Source organism: Onychostruthus taczanowskii, unplaced genomic scaffold (genome assembly GCF_017590055.1).
Source record: "Onychostruthus taczanowskii isolate IOZ18803 unplaced genomic scaffold, ASM1759005v1 scaffold5, whole genome shotgun sequence".
Classification (NCBI taxonomy): domain Eukaryota; kingdom Metazoa; phylum Chordata; class Aves; order Passeriformes; family Passeridae; genus Onychostruthus; species Onychostruthus taczanowskii.
This window is the reverse complement of record NW_024502568.1, coordinates 5,834,924-5,850,387: the sequence shown is the minus strand read 5'-3', so window position 1 is coordinate 5,850,387 and position 15,464 is coordinate 5,834,924. Positions and strand designations below refer to the sequence as shown.

Below are 15,464 nucleotides of genomic sequence, written 5' to 3'. Positions count from 1 at the left end.
CCCAAGCTACTCTAGAGCCCAGGGGGAGGGCAACAAAGACTAAATATTATCATTCCTCATTGCAACCAAGACTGCAGAGCAGAAACTGATGCACCAGTGGTGCTGCCCCAGTGGGCTGCATTTGCAGTGTCAGCTAGTGATTGAGCTGAGGCCCCTCTGAAAGCTGGAATCACACACAAAGTGGTTGTCCCCAGCCCCACATCGCCAGAGCCTTGCAGCAGGGAGTAGAACCTGCTGCACCCCATGCTCCGGGCAGCCAGGGAAGATGCTTCTTCTGGTGCATCTGCCTGCTCACTCCAGCAGGGCTGGGCAGTCACAGCACCTGGGGAGCCTCAGGGCACCCCAGTGCCACTGGCACGTGCTCGGAGCAGCCGCCCTGCCGCAGGAGAACCAGGCAGCTGCTTGCTGTAGCATCCCAGCTCGCAGCCCCAAGCTCCTTGCCAGCGGCCCCTGGCTGGGGCTGGGGTTGCGGGGGTGTTTCCCAGTCCAGGATGCCCATCTGGAACCCATTAGGCACCTTTAATCCCCCTCATCCATTCTGGTGCTGTCTGAGCTCCCCCCCACCAACACACACAAACGCTGCCATTCAAGCAGTTAATTTAAACAAATTCTGCCCAGCCGCCACATCGAGAAGCGATGAAAAAGCCAAACGAAGCAGCTCAAAGCCAAGGGGAGAATGGAAAAAAAAAAAAAAAAAGAAAGAATGAAAGAAAACCAAAAGAAAACCACTCAGCACGGCAGGGCTGATACCCAGAGAGACCAGCTGCATCCTCCCATCCCAGCCAGCCCCAGTCCTCCCCTCTCACAGGCAATCAGATACCATGCGGGCTGTGTAATTGGATGGCAAAGGATAGAGAGAGACATCTTAAAGCTTGGGTCTAATCTCATTAGCACCCGGCTGCGGGGATGCTGTGAAATCGTAGGATGCAGGAATGAGCAACATGCTGAGCCCGTGGGGAGGAGAACAAGCGAGCTGGAGCAGGACGACAACACCGGGAGGTGGAAATGCCTCCGGTCAGACAGCGAGAGCTGGAAACACTGCCGAGTCCTGGGAATGCAGCCAGCCCCTTGCTTGCTCCTCACTTCCTTGCTCCTGTTTACCCCAAAAGCACAGCTCCCTACTCCTGCTATGTGGCCCCGACTTTATCCCCATGATTGGTAATTAATGGAGTATCCTTGGGGTTGAATACCTACCCCCCATCCCACACCCATTTTGCATTTCCACTGTTCTTGCCTTGGACCAGCACACTGCTTCATGTTTTGCTGGATATGTGCTGGTCCATGGCAAGAAGAATCACCAGACCACAGGGAAATATCCCAAAAGGGTGCCATGGTGAGGTCAATTTCAACCGTCATCTCCAGGCCCCTGTTGCCACTGCGACTCTCTGTCACGGAGTGACCAGCCTGGGAAAAAGCATCCTAGATGGGGTGAAGTGGAGGGGAAGAAGCACTGACCCATCTATGGGGCTCCTAGGTGGACAAAATTCCCTTTGAGTGTCATCCAGGGATGGGATGGTGTGGGGAGACACAGGGTCAGAATTCCCAGGTTCCTTTCCCAGTTCTTCCATGGGAGGGGTCTGGGGGTGGAGAACTTCCCAGCTCCGGGATGGGAAATACCTTTTAAGAGCTATTCCTGTGCTTTCCACACTTAGCACTCTGTCCATGCAACATAGCTAACGCCTCTTCCTCCTTTCTCCTTAGAATGCCAAAATTACCATTTCCCAAACACTCAAGTGGATGGTCAAGCTCTTTCTGGCTGCACCTCCCAGGGAAACACCTCTCCTCCACCCCAGGGCCTGCAGAAAGTCAGTGAAACTTTATTTCTCTTCAAGCACCTCTGCCTCAAATGCCCATCCCTCACTGGAGGGGCAGCAAGGACCAGACAGGGAGAAGGAGGGGTGAGGAAACCATTCTAAACCATCCCTGCCATTTCCTGCCTCCCAGTTTAGAGAAAAAAAGACAGCGGGACGTCTTCAGTTACCAACAGCTCCCTTGGGAGCAGTAAATATTAATCCAGCTTTTCCTGTCCTGAAGGGAAATACAGACACAAATGAGGACAAAAGCCTCTGTGGGCAAAGGGGGTGCAACAACCATGGAAGGGCTGTGGAAGGCAGCTGGTAAGACCCCTAATCCATACTCTGCTTGGCTCTGGCAGGGCAGTGGGAGCCCCAGCCACAGAAGTCTGCGTCTCCCTGATTAAGTGAGGATAAGCCTGAGATGATAATTAATTTAACACAGATGAGAATCTGGAAAGTGGATCCCCACCTCCCCAAACACACTGCCAGCAGGGTTCCCTTGTACATGGATGTCAATTGGCACACAGGGAAATGGGCTCACCAAACCAGGACACCCTCAGCTCATCCCTGCAGGCAGGGCACACCTTCCCCTTGGCAATGCCTAGGAGCCCTGCTGCACCAGGAAAACCCCCAGCTGTGCAAAGGGGCATCTTTCCCACTTACACTCATCGGTTTGGCCCTTACAGCATTCAGCATGGGGAACTTCACCTGCCTACAGCACTGGATAAAGCATCCCAGGGCTCCAGGCAGCCCGCTTGGGCAAGAATTTGGAGCCCAGCAAGCCCAGCTGCTGGTGTGGGGGTTGCAGGCTGTGTGGTGCAGCACCAATGCCAAAAGCACCACAGGTCCCTTGGGAGCAGAAGAGAAAGAGCACGGCACAGGCACGCTGTTGGAAGCAGTGCTGGAAACTGCTGACAGCTTGTTTTCATTGCAGTCCCAGCATGAGAGAGGAGGGGCTCCAGCACCCACCCGCGGGAAGATCAGCCAGCAAACACAGGTTAATTACCTGGCTCTGCACATTCACACGTCTGTGGGATGCACATGCAGTGGTACCAAGTTATAACCTAGCTTCAAATCACTGCATAGGACTTTTTTCTTCCACATTCTGGAACTCAAATTACCAGAGGCTGATTCTGCTCACGATTCTTTAATATCACTTTGAACTCTTCTACTATTTGAGCTGTGAAAACAGGAGGAAGGAAATGCCTTTATGCTGTGCTCAAAATGGATGGACAAAGGCATCAGATCCTCCAAGTGCTCTTTTAACTCTTTCAGGGGACCAAAGGTGGCTAAAGGCTGGATGTGGGACAATGCAGGCAATGAGCTGTGAGGCAGGCAGGGAATAAATAATTCCTGTGTTTTAATAGCTGTGTAATTAGCACTGCTGCTCAGCTTTAGGAAGACTTGATTTTTCATTGCTTTTTCCCATGGGTTGCGAATTCCCATTTGCCAGAGCACCACTGGGAAGCTGGACAGGGATGCTCTGCATGATGCCATGTGGAGGAGAGGACTTTGCTGAAAGGGGCAGGGGGCTGAAAGCTGCACCTCACTACAGACTTTCGCTTTAATAACACTACAAAACCCAAATCCAAGCCTGCACCCAAAGCAAGTCAGAGGGTGAGCCCAGCAGAACCAGTGGCTCAAGGAGAGAGCCCCGGGAGTGGGGCTTGACCCCGTGCATTGCCAAGGAAACCTTGGAAGCGTCTCAACAGGCAGAAAACTGGAGCCGGCCGTGAGTCAGGAGCACAACGGGGTGCATGGAGGGAATGGGGCAGATTATCTCCAGGCAGCCGTCTGGCAATGCCCGCTCCTGGCAGCCCCGGCTCGCGGGCAGGATAATGGCACAGAACAGAGCCAGGGCGTCCCTGTGCAGGGCTTGCAGCACCACCCCGGTGGGACGAGCCCAGGCTGGTGGAAGCAAAGAGGGAGGCTGTTCATCTGCAGGTTGGGTCATGGTTACTACCCTCACCCCAGTACTCCCTGTGCCTCTGGAGACTGCGGATCAAGTCCCAAAAAGCTTATGGAAGTGCTCAAATATAAAGAGATCTTAAGAATGTGTTTAATTTGTGAGGCTTTAAGGTTATCTGCATTCAGGATCCCCCAGGGAGTCTTACTGCCCTCCCCCGCAAAAAAGCTGAATCTGTGGCACATTAATGATGGAGGAAGAAGAGCAGCAGGCAGTGAGCAGCTCCCTGCACAAGGGTGCTCCTTCCCATCAGGGTTACCCAGCACAAAGCCCCAGAGGTATCTGTAAGGATGCTGTCCCCACGGGCCAGAAGCACAAGGACGTATCAGCCTGCCTCAGCTTGGCCCTTCTGTAGCTCCCTGAGCCCTGCCAAGGCTGGGGTGCCAGGAGCAGCCCCTCAGCGCCTGGCAGCCCACCGGGGAGGGGCTGGCTGCCCGCCCGCCTGGCAGCATCCTTCCCTAGGTAACCTCCCCACCTATTAGTGGCACATTTGTTTCCCTGCGTTTCCTTAGAGCTGTCACGAGCCACACTGACTCTTTGTTCCCGGGGGCTGCAGAGAGGCCTCCCTTCCCCTTCCCCCCAGCTGGTGTGGGGGGGTGTCTCGCAGCACACAGACCCCACAGCTCCCCCCTTCCCCCAGCTACAGGGGTAAAGACGCTGCCCCTCCTCATTGGTATTCGGGGGGACACATCCCAGCCTGGCCCCCCCAGCCGTGCTCTGTCCCCAACAGAAGGAGCTTTGTTGGGGAGCGCGGTGGGGTACGGCACCCGGAGTCCAAAATGTGGGCATGGTGACAGCGGGGACACTTGGCCCTCACCCGGCAAGGGGAGGGGGATGCTGCTAGAGGGGGAGCTGGGACAAAATGAGGGATGCTGGGGAAGGGGAAGCAGGGAGGTTTGCTCCAGGAAAGCTGCTCTGTGCTCTGACCTTGGCACTTTGCTCTTGGATCGCAGACCTCTGCACAGAATATCAGCACATACGCATGTGTGCAAAGAGCAAAGGGGCACGTGCCCAGGGAGCCAAAGCAACCCTGCTCCAGCAGGGCAAGATGAAAACACAAGGCTGTGCCCATAAGCCCCTTCCCACGCAGTGGCTGCAGGCTCCTGGGCACTTGCTGAGCTCCAGAACCAGCAAAAAACCTTGCTGGAGAGAGTGAACCTCAAGCAAAGCCCCAACAGGAGTGACTGTGGGAGGTGGGGGCGGGTGTCTGGCACAGGAGAGCCAGGGCACAGCCAGAGCCAGCCCACCACAGTGACAGCATTTCCAGGGAGCCAACCAGCAGGCAGGCACAAAATATCCCCCACTAAATTGAAAAGGGGGCTCAGGCACGTCTCCCCCACTGGGAGGGAGCAAAGCTGTGGCACATGCACTCCCCAGAGAGTGTCCCCACCTGGCAGCCACACTTCCCACCTGGCACCAGCATGACTACCCACTGTGGGGGCACAGGACCGCTTCTTTATCCAGCCATCACAGGAACATGTTTTTTTCTCCATCTCTGCCTTCCCTATCTGGGGGCTTTCCTGGTGCAGCCCCAAGAGGAATGGTCACTAGTACAGTCTCGCAAGCAACACCTCCCACACACAGCCAGCCCCATCTGAACGGGGCCTGTTTTGTTATTCCTTTCTCTGACAGCTCCTTTTTCACTTGTCACCCTGTTTTGCTACTACTCAGCTCACAGCTTCCTCTGGCGTGGTTGTGATCCTCTCCTTCTTGAAGGATGTCATTTGCATTTTCTCAAGTTATTTAGCAGCCCTCCATTTTTCTCTGCCTGCTTTTCTAAAGGCAATTAGGGCTGGGTTTAGCCAAATGCAGGGGTGGTTCGAGGAACCTGCCCCAGGGCTTGCCATAATATCATCTCTCCTAACCAGGCAGCACACCCAGCTGTGGTCCTCTCTGCCACTCAGCCCAAAACTCCCTTTAAATACCCCTGGGTCCATGGTGGGTCTGGACCAGCCCTGGTCCCTCTGTCAGCTCCCAGACAGAGGCAGCCATAGAGCATCACTATTCCTCTGCAGGCTCTGGCCTCAGGAGAAGAGTCTCACGGGAGCGTGACAATCCCCCCAGCTCCTACAACATTTCACATGTCCCCGGCTCAGAAAGTCACCAGCCCTGATTGAGATGTTAATGCTGTTTCTAGGGAGCCCCTGCCCTTACAGACTGAGAGCAGCACGGCAGCCCTTCCCCCTGGGCTTGCCTGCCAGCTAAGATGTGGCACCATCTCCTTCACCATTTTTGCTGGCATGGGTCCGCCAGAAACTGACAGTCTGTGGCCCATGTCCTAAATCTCCCTCCTTCTGGAGACAAGACTTTTTCCCCCCTACTCTCTGCTCACTCTCAGCTCCCATTCTGCCTGAGCAAGGAGCAGCTACTGCAGCTTTTGTTGAGGGAAACCACTGGGCACCTACTCCCGTGCGGATGCATCCATCTGGGATTGAGACTCCCCTGCAGGAGCTACTCCCCAGAGCTCCTCACAGCCAAGCACCCACTGCTCCTCTCCTCCCTCGCATCAGCGCGGCTTCCCTTGGGAAAAACTATTTATTTATAGCCATCCTGGCTGCCTTTAGCACATTTCAACAGCCCACGTCTTTGCCTCCCTGATGATGTGCCCGCGGCATTTCTGTCCTCACCCTGCTGCTACAGCCATTCCAGACTTCTCTGTCCTCCTTGCATCCCCCATCCAGAACCCCCAAGAGACTTAGAAACAGCTTCAGGAGGAGGTTTTAAGGGGAGTTGAGCAGAGAAGGGAGAGAGCGCTACAAAACTCCTGTCTCATCCTTCCCCCCCACAAGGAAGCAGAGAGAAACTCTGCTTGCTTTTTCTGTTGGGGGCTGTTGGGGAAAAAAAACCCCAACTCCTGCCAGCTTGGGAGAGATGGTGAAAGAAGATCTTCCAGCATCCCCTTGGCTCCTGGCGTGCACCACTGCTGAGCCAAGATGTGCACGGCTGTGGCACACTGGGGACCAACACCGGGCACTGCAATAGAAGAGGTCACCTTCTCGCCTGGGTAATCCTCACTGGAAGGAAAGATCCATCTTCTTATCAGCCCTCCACTTCGCAGGAGATGTGCTCTTCCCCAGTGAGCTGCTGGGGGACCCTGGCTTTCCCCCCTGAGCCCACCAAGCTTTGTTCTTCCGTCCAGTGCTGACAGTTTAATTAAACCCGGTTTGAGAACGGGTCGCTGAGGTCAGGCGCTCTCCAGCGAAACCTCAGAGCAGCACCATTTCCAGCCACCAGCACTGCTTAATGAGTGACCTGCTCCTTGTGGGGACATCAATAAAGGAGGCCATGCAGGGAGTCCCCCTGCCTCCTGGCCCCACTGCCAAGGACCACCCCCACCATCTCAGACTGAAATGGGCTCTGGGCAGGCGTCAGCTCAATATTTCCAAATTCCAAGGGGAAAACATTCCTCTCCAGGCATCTCACCTCCCCCATGCCCTCATTTGAGGTTTGCTTCCCGTTGGCCCTTTCCTGCCATTCCCCAGTTTACTTAAGCCCCAGCGGATCAGGTTTAACTCCAACCCTTTCCATTATCCCGTTGCACAAATGCTCTTTACAGCCAAGTTCCATGTAACCAATTGTAGCTCGAGCCGGGATGGGAGGCCACAAAGTACCACAACGAGGATTAGGCTCTGACAGTCAGGAGGTGCACAAAGAGCTCTCCATCCCAACCTGAACCTCAGGGACTCCTCTTGTGCTCCTGAAAAATTTTCATCAGGTTCAGCAGAAAAGGTACAGTGGGAAACTGCTCTATGGGTATCATATACCCCTAATTCAGCAGAGTTGCCTTCATCTTCTGTGAACTGATGAGCTGAAAAAGATCCATCAAGACCATGTCTAGAAAAGGCTGGAGCACCCAGCCAGCACCCAAGGGCCCATCTAAGCAACCCCCAGCAGCTCCTGCAACCCACCCCTTGCATTCTGCTTCAGCTGCCACCAGACAGCCTCATTTCCCAACTCAACAGATCTCAGCCTGACTCATTCAGGCAGTGTTTGCTAATTCAAGACCTCCCAGTACAATGGTGTGAGGACAGGAGGACCTAGCAAGGACTCCAGAATTTGAGAAGCATGCCATGGGTGGCTGCAGGCTGTGGGTCAAGGGGAAGCCTGTTTGCTGGAAGCGATCTGGAGATCAGGGTTTGCAGGAAAATGGTGCTGGTAAGAGCCTTCTTTTCCTAGACCAGCACAGGTCCTGGCCTGTTACTGGGCAGAGAGGGGGTCCTGAGCAGTGGGGCCACCCCAGATCCATTTCAGCAGTTAAACAAGTGCAAAGCCCAGTGCGGAGGCTCCAGTTTCATTCAAGGAGAGCTGATTTCAATTTAGCTTAAACCTGTTCCCCACTGACTCATATCCCTGTAGCCTGACCCGGGTTTGCAGCAATTTAAGAGTGTCCTTATGACCTCCCGCACTGGCTGGCCAGATCCCACTGGTCCAGATCCCACCTCCTGCCAAGTCAGCATGTGTGTCCAGACAAGCCACCCCTGCTCTGCCATCCTCCCAAATCAGCCCTGAGCACCTCAGCAACCAGGAGCCTCAAGGAGAGGGAGCAGCAGGTCCTCTGGCACATAGGGCTCTGTCGCACAAATGCAGAACTCGAGGATCTGCCAGGATGTGCTCTCTGGGCAGACCCCAGCGCTGCACCCCTGCCCTCATTAATGTGTGTGGGGGAACCTGCTGCAGAGGAGGCTGGAGGGTGGCTCAGTGTGTCCCCTGTCCCAGTCCCACCACTCATCACAGGGACCCTCTGCTCCAAGCACGCCTCAAAGCTCCCCAAGACATGGCACCAGCTATAGCTGAGGAGCTGCAAAATCTGAGCCCATGCACACAGCCCTAGGTTGAACAAGAAAAGCTCCAGGTGCTGGAACTCAGGCAGTTTGCCATGGCAGAAATGGCCAGAAAACAACTTCAAGAGAGGGTGGGAGGGAAAAGGTTTGAAATAACCACCACATTGCAGTAAGCAGCAAAACAACAGGATGAGGCTGAAATGCACCTGAATGTGAGGTGGCTGCAAGGAGCATCTTGCATAGCCCTCTCAAACCCTCGGTGCTGTGTACAGCCCCCTGCACACCGTGGCATAGTCCTGGCTCCACACGAGCCTGGCAGCTGTGTAGGGGCATGCTGTACGTGTAGGAGACACACATGCTGCTCTTCTGCATCTCCACAACGAATTGCTGGGGTTTGCTTGTTGAAAAAGCCTGGTATTAAAATCTAGAGAAGATTAAAAAGGAAACAGCAATATTTGTAAAATCATTCTCGTGTTTCTGTTATGCAATGGGTGGCTGCAGGAGGATGGGCCCTTGCTGGCGCCATGATATGGCACAGCTGAGCTCAACAAATGCCATTTGATAATTAATTGAACGCCTGTGCTATCAGCTGCCATTACCTAGGCCCATCTTTGGCACCTGTCCACCACTTCACACATCCCATACTGGCAACCCACACAGCGTTTTAACCCTTCATTACACGCCTCAGGCTGGACTCTGGGACTGACTCCCTGGCACTGTTGGAAGAAAGTGGCTCAGCCACAGCCTGACTGCACAGGCAGGGCTGCCTGGCCCCAGCATGGCCATTCCTGTCCTGGGAATGTCTCAGCACATTTATTTATTTCATCCATTCCTGCCTTGCCTCAGCAGGGACCTGGCATCCTCACGTCACAGCTGATCAATGGAGATACAAGATGCTGCAAGCAGAAAGCTTGTGTCCTGGCAACCACCACCCCAATCCACAGGGTATAAGCTGCTTCTCTGAGTGATGGAGAGCACCCAGCCCCAGTCTGGCACGCACCCTCTGCTCCTCACAGCACCCTTCCCAATGTATGTGGTGCCTGACATAGCTGAGAGCCTGTAAACATTTTGTTTGAACAATGCTGGCACTGCTGAAAGCACCATTGCCTGAGCAAAACAGCCCCAGGCAAGGGAAACCCAATATGGAACAGAGAATATTTATCAAAACCCCAGCAGCCCTCCCCAAGCAGCCTGCTGCTGCACAGAGAGAGGAGGAGCAGGGAGATCTGTGGAGCTGGGGCTTGCACAGCAAGAGACAGTCCCTGGAGTTGTTTCTGCAGGGGCAGAGGGACTGGCAGGGATGGGGACACATAGAGCAATGTGAGGAGGGGGCAGCAGGCATGAAGGGCAGGATCTTCCCCCTCCTTCTCCAGACACCTACAGAAAGGCAGCTCTTGAGCAGGGTTGTGGAGCTCTCTGTGCCCCATGGAGGCCTCTGGAAAGAATGTGACCCCCTTAGGGACACCCTCTTTCACCCTCCTTTCATGAGAACCTGGGTGAGTGTGTAAGGAGCCCTGCTCCAAAGCCCATGATCCACACCCAGGGAGGAGCTCTCAGCACCTCTCCACCTGACACTGCGCAGGCACAGCTCAACTCTGCCATGCCAGCCCCAGCCCAGACTGCCAGCACCTCATCCCATATCCCCACGTGTTACAAGGACATCCTTAACACTGCCTCTCTCAGGTCTGCTGCAAATCACAGCCCATTTCCCACCTCGCTGCATGCTCGGCTCACACAGAGACAGGGCGCATTCCCCTGGGTGCCGAGCCCTCCCTGGGACAACACGCCTGTAAGCCCCAGGAGCAGCACCCTCCCGAGGCATCAGTGTCCCTCCATACCCCATGGCAGTCCCCCAGGGGAGCCCTGTGGGCACACAAGGCACTTACAGCCGCGACAGCGCCTGGTTGTTCTGGAAGAGAAGCTCGGGCAGGGTGTGCAGCTGGTTGCGGTTCAGCCGTCTGCAGGGAAAGAAGAAAAGGGTCAGCGTTTGGAGTACAAAGCAATGACCCCATCTGCAGCCCAGCTGGATGCATCACGCAGAGCTGGGCACTTTGGCTTGCTCAGAGGCCAATAGAGCAGAGCATCCCACCTGGCAAGGACACCCCCATCCTGCTCACCACAATCCCAGGCAGGGACAACCACGGGGCACTAATAGAGCTACTCACGATGTTGTAATTACATGCAGAGAGGACTCCACGCTGTTAACTGCTGACTGCTGCTTAACTGCGCTCTTAACCTGCTGCTCAGCTCAGCTCCTCATATTTGCTCGAGCAGCTTGGGATTTTTAAACTGCTGAGCTATTTTACTGAGTGCTGGACCAGAACTTACAGCTCCCTTGCTAACACACAGGACACAGCTGATACAGCAAAAGTCATTTGTGTTTAACCTGCTCCTCACTTCAAAAGCATCAGAAAGGACTCTAAGATCTACAGAAACAGAAATAGGTGTGCTTCCCAAACTGTAAAATACCAGTGCCACGCAGAAGAGAAGCTGTTTGAAGTCAGGCAGCACAGATACATTAGGATTTGAGGAAAAAAGGAAAGGATGCTCTCTGCAACTAAATCCAGCAGCCCCTCACCAACCTCCCTCCGTGACCAGACACTCACAGCCGCTCAAGCTCCTTCATGTCATCAAATGCCCCACGCTCCACCACGCTGATCTGGTTTTCCATCAGCTGCCTGCAGAGAGAAGGGGTCAGCTTTCTGCAAAAGTGTTCCCCAGTGCCCCCATCACTTCTTTTGACCCAGGGTACCTCACTCCCATTATCCCCTCAACACAACCCAGACTCTTCCCACTGTCTCCCAGCTGGAAATCCACCAGGCTCAGCCCAGCACAATGCCCTCCAGCCCTGCTGGCTGAAGCCCACAGAAAGAGGCTAACTCCAGCAGCCCTAGGAGGGGCCACAAACCATGCACAATATCCACCAAGGTGGGGGCATCTGGCCCCTCATCAGGAACTCACAGGACACGCAGCTGCTTCAGCCCAGCAAAGTCATTCTTGTTGATTCGTGTTATGTTGTTGCCATTGAGCTCCCTGCGGAGAGAAGAGGAAGAAATTAGCAAGGAAACACTCAAGAGGTAGGCAAGAACTGGGCCTCCCCAGTACCTCCCCAAAAACGGCAGGCAGGGCACTAAGGACAGCGGGGGCTGGTGCAATTCTGTGGCCCCTCACCAGGAATGGCTCCTGGCTCCAGAGAGCACCCTCACCCTCAACGACCAGCAGTGCTGGGCACACAGAGGTCTGGCTGGCTGTGCCTGGCTAAGCTGGCATCTTTCACGGACCATAATCAACAAGAGGAAGGGGCTCTCTGGCTCCTCCCTGCTCCCATTCTGGATGCTCCCCCGGGACGCGTGACACCCCGTTCTGCAAACGTAGCTGACACCTGGTAGGGTCATCCCAATCACACAGAGATGTTTAGAGAAGGCAAGGGTAACAAGAAACAAACAAAAGTCCCCAGAACAGCAGGATCCCTCTAAATACCCAGCTGCAAGACACTTACAAGTGTAAGTGACACTTACATGATAATGGCTCCTGCCATTATCCTTGCATCACAACCGGTTCAGTGCACAGCCATTTCACACCTTCTACCTGGAGAATAAGCCACACTCAGGTTTCACCTGCCAAGCGAAGCTTGCACAGGACAAGCTGCTGCTTTGTGGCATCACACTCTCATTCAAAAGCCCTGGGTGAGCACAGGGACAGGCAGTGCAGCCATAAAAAAGATGCTGCCCCTCCTTGCTCGTTCTGCTGGTGGAAATAAGGGGTACCTCCACCCACCCATGGCTTTGGTGCTGCCCAGGACCGAGCACCTGGACAGCATGTGTCCCACTGCTGGACACACAGGGCCTCTGCTCCCAGCCTGCTGGGTACACCTTCCCCAGCTCTCCTCAGCCATGCTCTCCAGCGTGCTCCTGCTAGGATTATCCTGCTTTAAAATACATCAAGCCAGAAGCTGCAGAGATTTACACCTCACAGTCAGCTTTGCAGTGCCTTTCTGCATTACAGGATGTGATTACTGTGGGAAAAGCAGCACCATCAACCCTGGGATCCACAGTCTGCAGAGCTGGGGATCTCTGTGCAGGAGACATCACAAAGCATGGCAGTGTTTGCTTCTTGCCATAAGCCAGCCTGCCCACGGCATGTGCCGGGCGTGGAGGATGCCTAGGTGAAGGCAGAGCTCAGGGAGGGCTCCCATGCTGGAGACCCACTGCCTGCACTGAACACGGACACAAAAATCAAGGGGAAAACAAACAAACTACAGAAGGAGAAGTCAGTCAAGCGAAGGATGACCTGCTGGAGTCAGGGAAGGAAGGAGACAGGAAAGTGCCACCATGGAGCAGCCTGGGGTGCTTGGGCAGCACCACGGGGGTCTGTAACTTCCTGAGCCCTGACAGCGGGACCAGGGAGCAGGAATGCCTCGTGTCACACGGCTGGCTGAATACACAGTCCATCATCCCCATCCAGAGCCAAAGCTCCCCTCCAGCGCGTTCTGCAGCCGTGCGGGGGCCGAGGTGAGCGGCGGGCTGGCCTCGGGGCCGCCGAGCAGCGTGCGGGGCCAGCGGGTGCAGCCAGCGCAGCCGCGCACCCCGGGGTGCTGCCATTGTCCTGCTGAAACGGCTGATAATGGCTAATGAGTTCCAGCTCGCCATTATAGCCTCGTAATTACAGCGCTATTCAGCCCCGCGATTGCCGGGCTCCTGCCATTATCCAGCCGTGTGTGCCGCGCTGGGAAGGAGGTTGGGAGAGCACCGTTACTAGGACACAGATGAATGCGAGCCGGAATGAATAGAGGTTCCTCAGCCCCAGTGATTAAACTGAAACCCACAATCGGGCCCTGCAGCCCCACGACTCCCGCCGCTTGCTGTCCGAGCAGCAGGCAGAGAGCACAGCAGGCTGCCGGGGACAGGACTCCCAGTCAGAAGGATCGGACCCTCTCAGTGGGAGAAAAAGCCCTGGTCAGTCAGGCCGTCAATCCCAGGCACGAAGCTCTGGGGTGTGTCACACGTTTTAGGGATATTTGTCACCACAAAGGGGATCGTTTGGTATGTACAGTGGTGTGCCCACCTCGTGATGGACCACAGCCCCAGAGTCAGCTAAGGGCAGGGAGAAATCACAGCTTCAGGAATGGTTTTCTCCAAATGTCCTAAAGGTTCCTTGGTAAAGAGGATTCCCTGGAAGATCCCCAGGGCCACGCTGGAGACCAAGCTGGAGGTAATGGCACCCATTCGAGCTGCTGTGAGGGAGGGTTCCCAGCAGGACTCCCACGTCACCTTCCTTCAAACATAACTAACGTTACTCTGGCTGTGTAGCCAGAGTACAATTCCAGTACAATGTGTAACTGGAAGTTGAGACATCTCCAGTACTGCAGAGGGACAGGGCAGAGAGGCTTGATTTAGAACTGCCCAACCTGAAAGCCAGGACTTAGACCTCAGCCTGCAAAGCCCAAGGTGGTGCTGTCCTCAGAGCACACAGAGCCTTAGCCAGAGGCAGAGCACAGGCAAAGCATGGAAACATGAAGAAACACCAAAGAGCCATGGAAGCCACAGACTAAACATGGCCAGTCCCTGCACATGCCAAAAACAGGCTCTGCCCTCTCTCCAAGGCATCTCTGGCACAGTGCAGCCCAAAGACTGTAGCACCAGAAGGCACCAGCAGGACCAGCTGCCCTGGGGTCTGCTGCCCACACAGCCCACCCCAGCCTCCGCTCCCTGCATCCTTGGGGAACTTCAGCAGTGGGGCTGGTGGCAATCCCCAAGTGGGGCTGTGTCTCAGGGCCCCCTGACAGTCCTCCTCCCTCAGGAACTGGCTCTGTGTGCTCCCTGACAACTGCTCCCAGCATCCTTCCATGCCTTTGTTCAGGTAAATGATGGCCTTTGCAACCAAGATGGGAACGAACAGCAGGTAAAGCTTATTTGTAAGGATGCCGAGGCAACACTGCCATTTAACTTCATGACATTTTTCCCCCTCTGAACCCCCTTCAGTTCCTCATGGAGACAAATTACAGTCTGCAGTGCCCAGAAAGCCAGATCCCTGCTGTTCAGCTGCTCACCCACTGCCTCCATGCCCTTTCCTAGTGAAGCAAAACACTCTGCCCTGCTCCACACAGCAGAGCTTCAATAAGGACTGATGCGTCTGGGGAGCTGCCCAGCAGATTGCTTGTATTTCTGGACTATGACTTGAAAGCAGAAACACAGGGCATGCTCTTTCCTTGCCAATTCAAAGGATTTAACACCAGAAAGCATCCTCAAGTTCATTCAAGCTGCCTTCCTCTGCCCCCACAGCACTCCAAATCTCACACTGCTGATGGAGAGGCAGAGAATTTTCATCTGCAACCCTCAAGTTTCAGAAACCCCCCCTCCCGTTTCTCCCTGGGAAGAGGAAAGTCATTAAAACAATCAGTCCCTTTGCTACATTGCTTGTGGATCATCCCACTCCCAGATGGGATGTCTGTGCTGCAGCAGGGTTCGTTAGACTGGATTTGCATAGTCTGGGTTTATATTTGGTTTCTAGCTTTGGATGGCTTATCCATTCCCAGGGGGTCCGATGTTTCTTTTCCCTTCGCAGGGTTTGGAGCTACACTAACTCAGTAACAACCTCAGAGAGCACAAATGCTGAGAGTTAATTTATTAAATACAGCCAACATGAATGATATTTCCCTGGGCACTGATTTATCAGGAGTGGGAAGGAGCAGACAGCGCAATCCCAGGATCCCTACTCCGTTGCAAAGCATCAGATATTCAGCACACATGTGACTCCTGTCCTTGTGGCTCAGCTCAGCTCTGCTCTCCTGCTGAGGCAGAAATCCTAACTGCTCTGCTCCCTGGAATCCCGCTTTTAAGGATGCAGAGGGAAAGTCTGTGAGATGGATTCCTGCATTTGCACACACCAGCACCAAAATGTGCCCTGGCCCATCAGGGCCAG

At 54.7% G+C, this 15,464-nt stretch overlaps 1 protein-coding gene across 1 annotated transcript in view; it reads right to left on the bottom strand.

Moving 5' to 3' along the window:
• SLIT1 (slit guidance ligand 1) overlaps positions 1-15,464 on the bottom strand; it is a 60,671-nt gene that overhangs the window by 36,634 nt on the left and 8,573 nt on the right. Inside the window, exons 3-5 of the mRNA XM_041415532.1 lie at positions 11,505-11,576; positions 11,150-11,221; positions 10,430-10,501 (exon numbers count right to left, since the gene is read on the bottom strand). Of these exons, the coding sequence (XP_041271466.1) occupies positions 10,430-10,501; positions 11,150-11,221; positions 11,505-11,576 (216 nt within the window). The remainder of the gene's footprint in view (positions 1-10,429; positions 10,502-11,149; positions 11,222-11,504; positions 11,577-15,464) is intronic.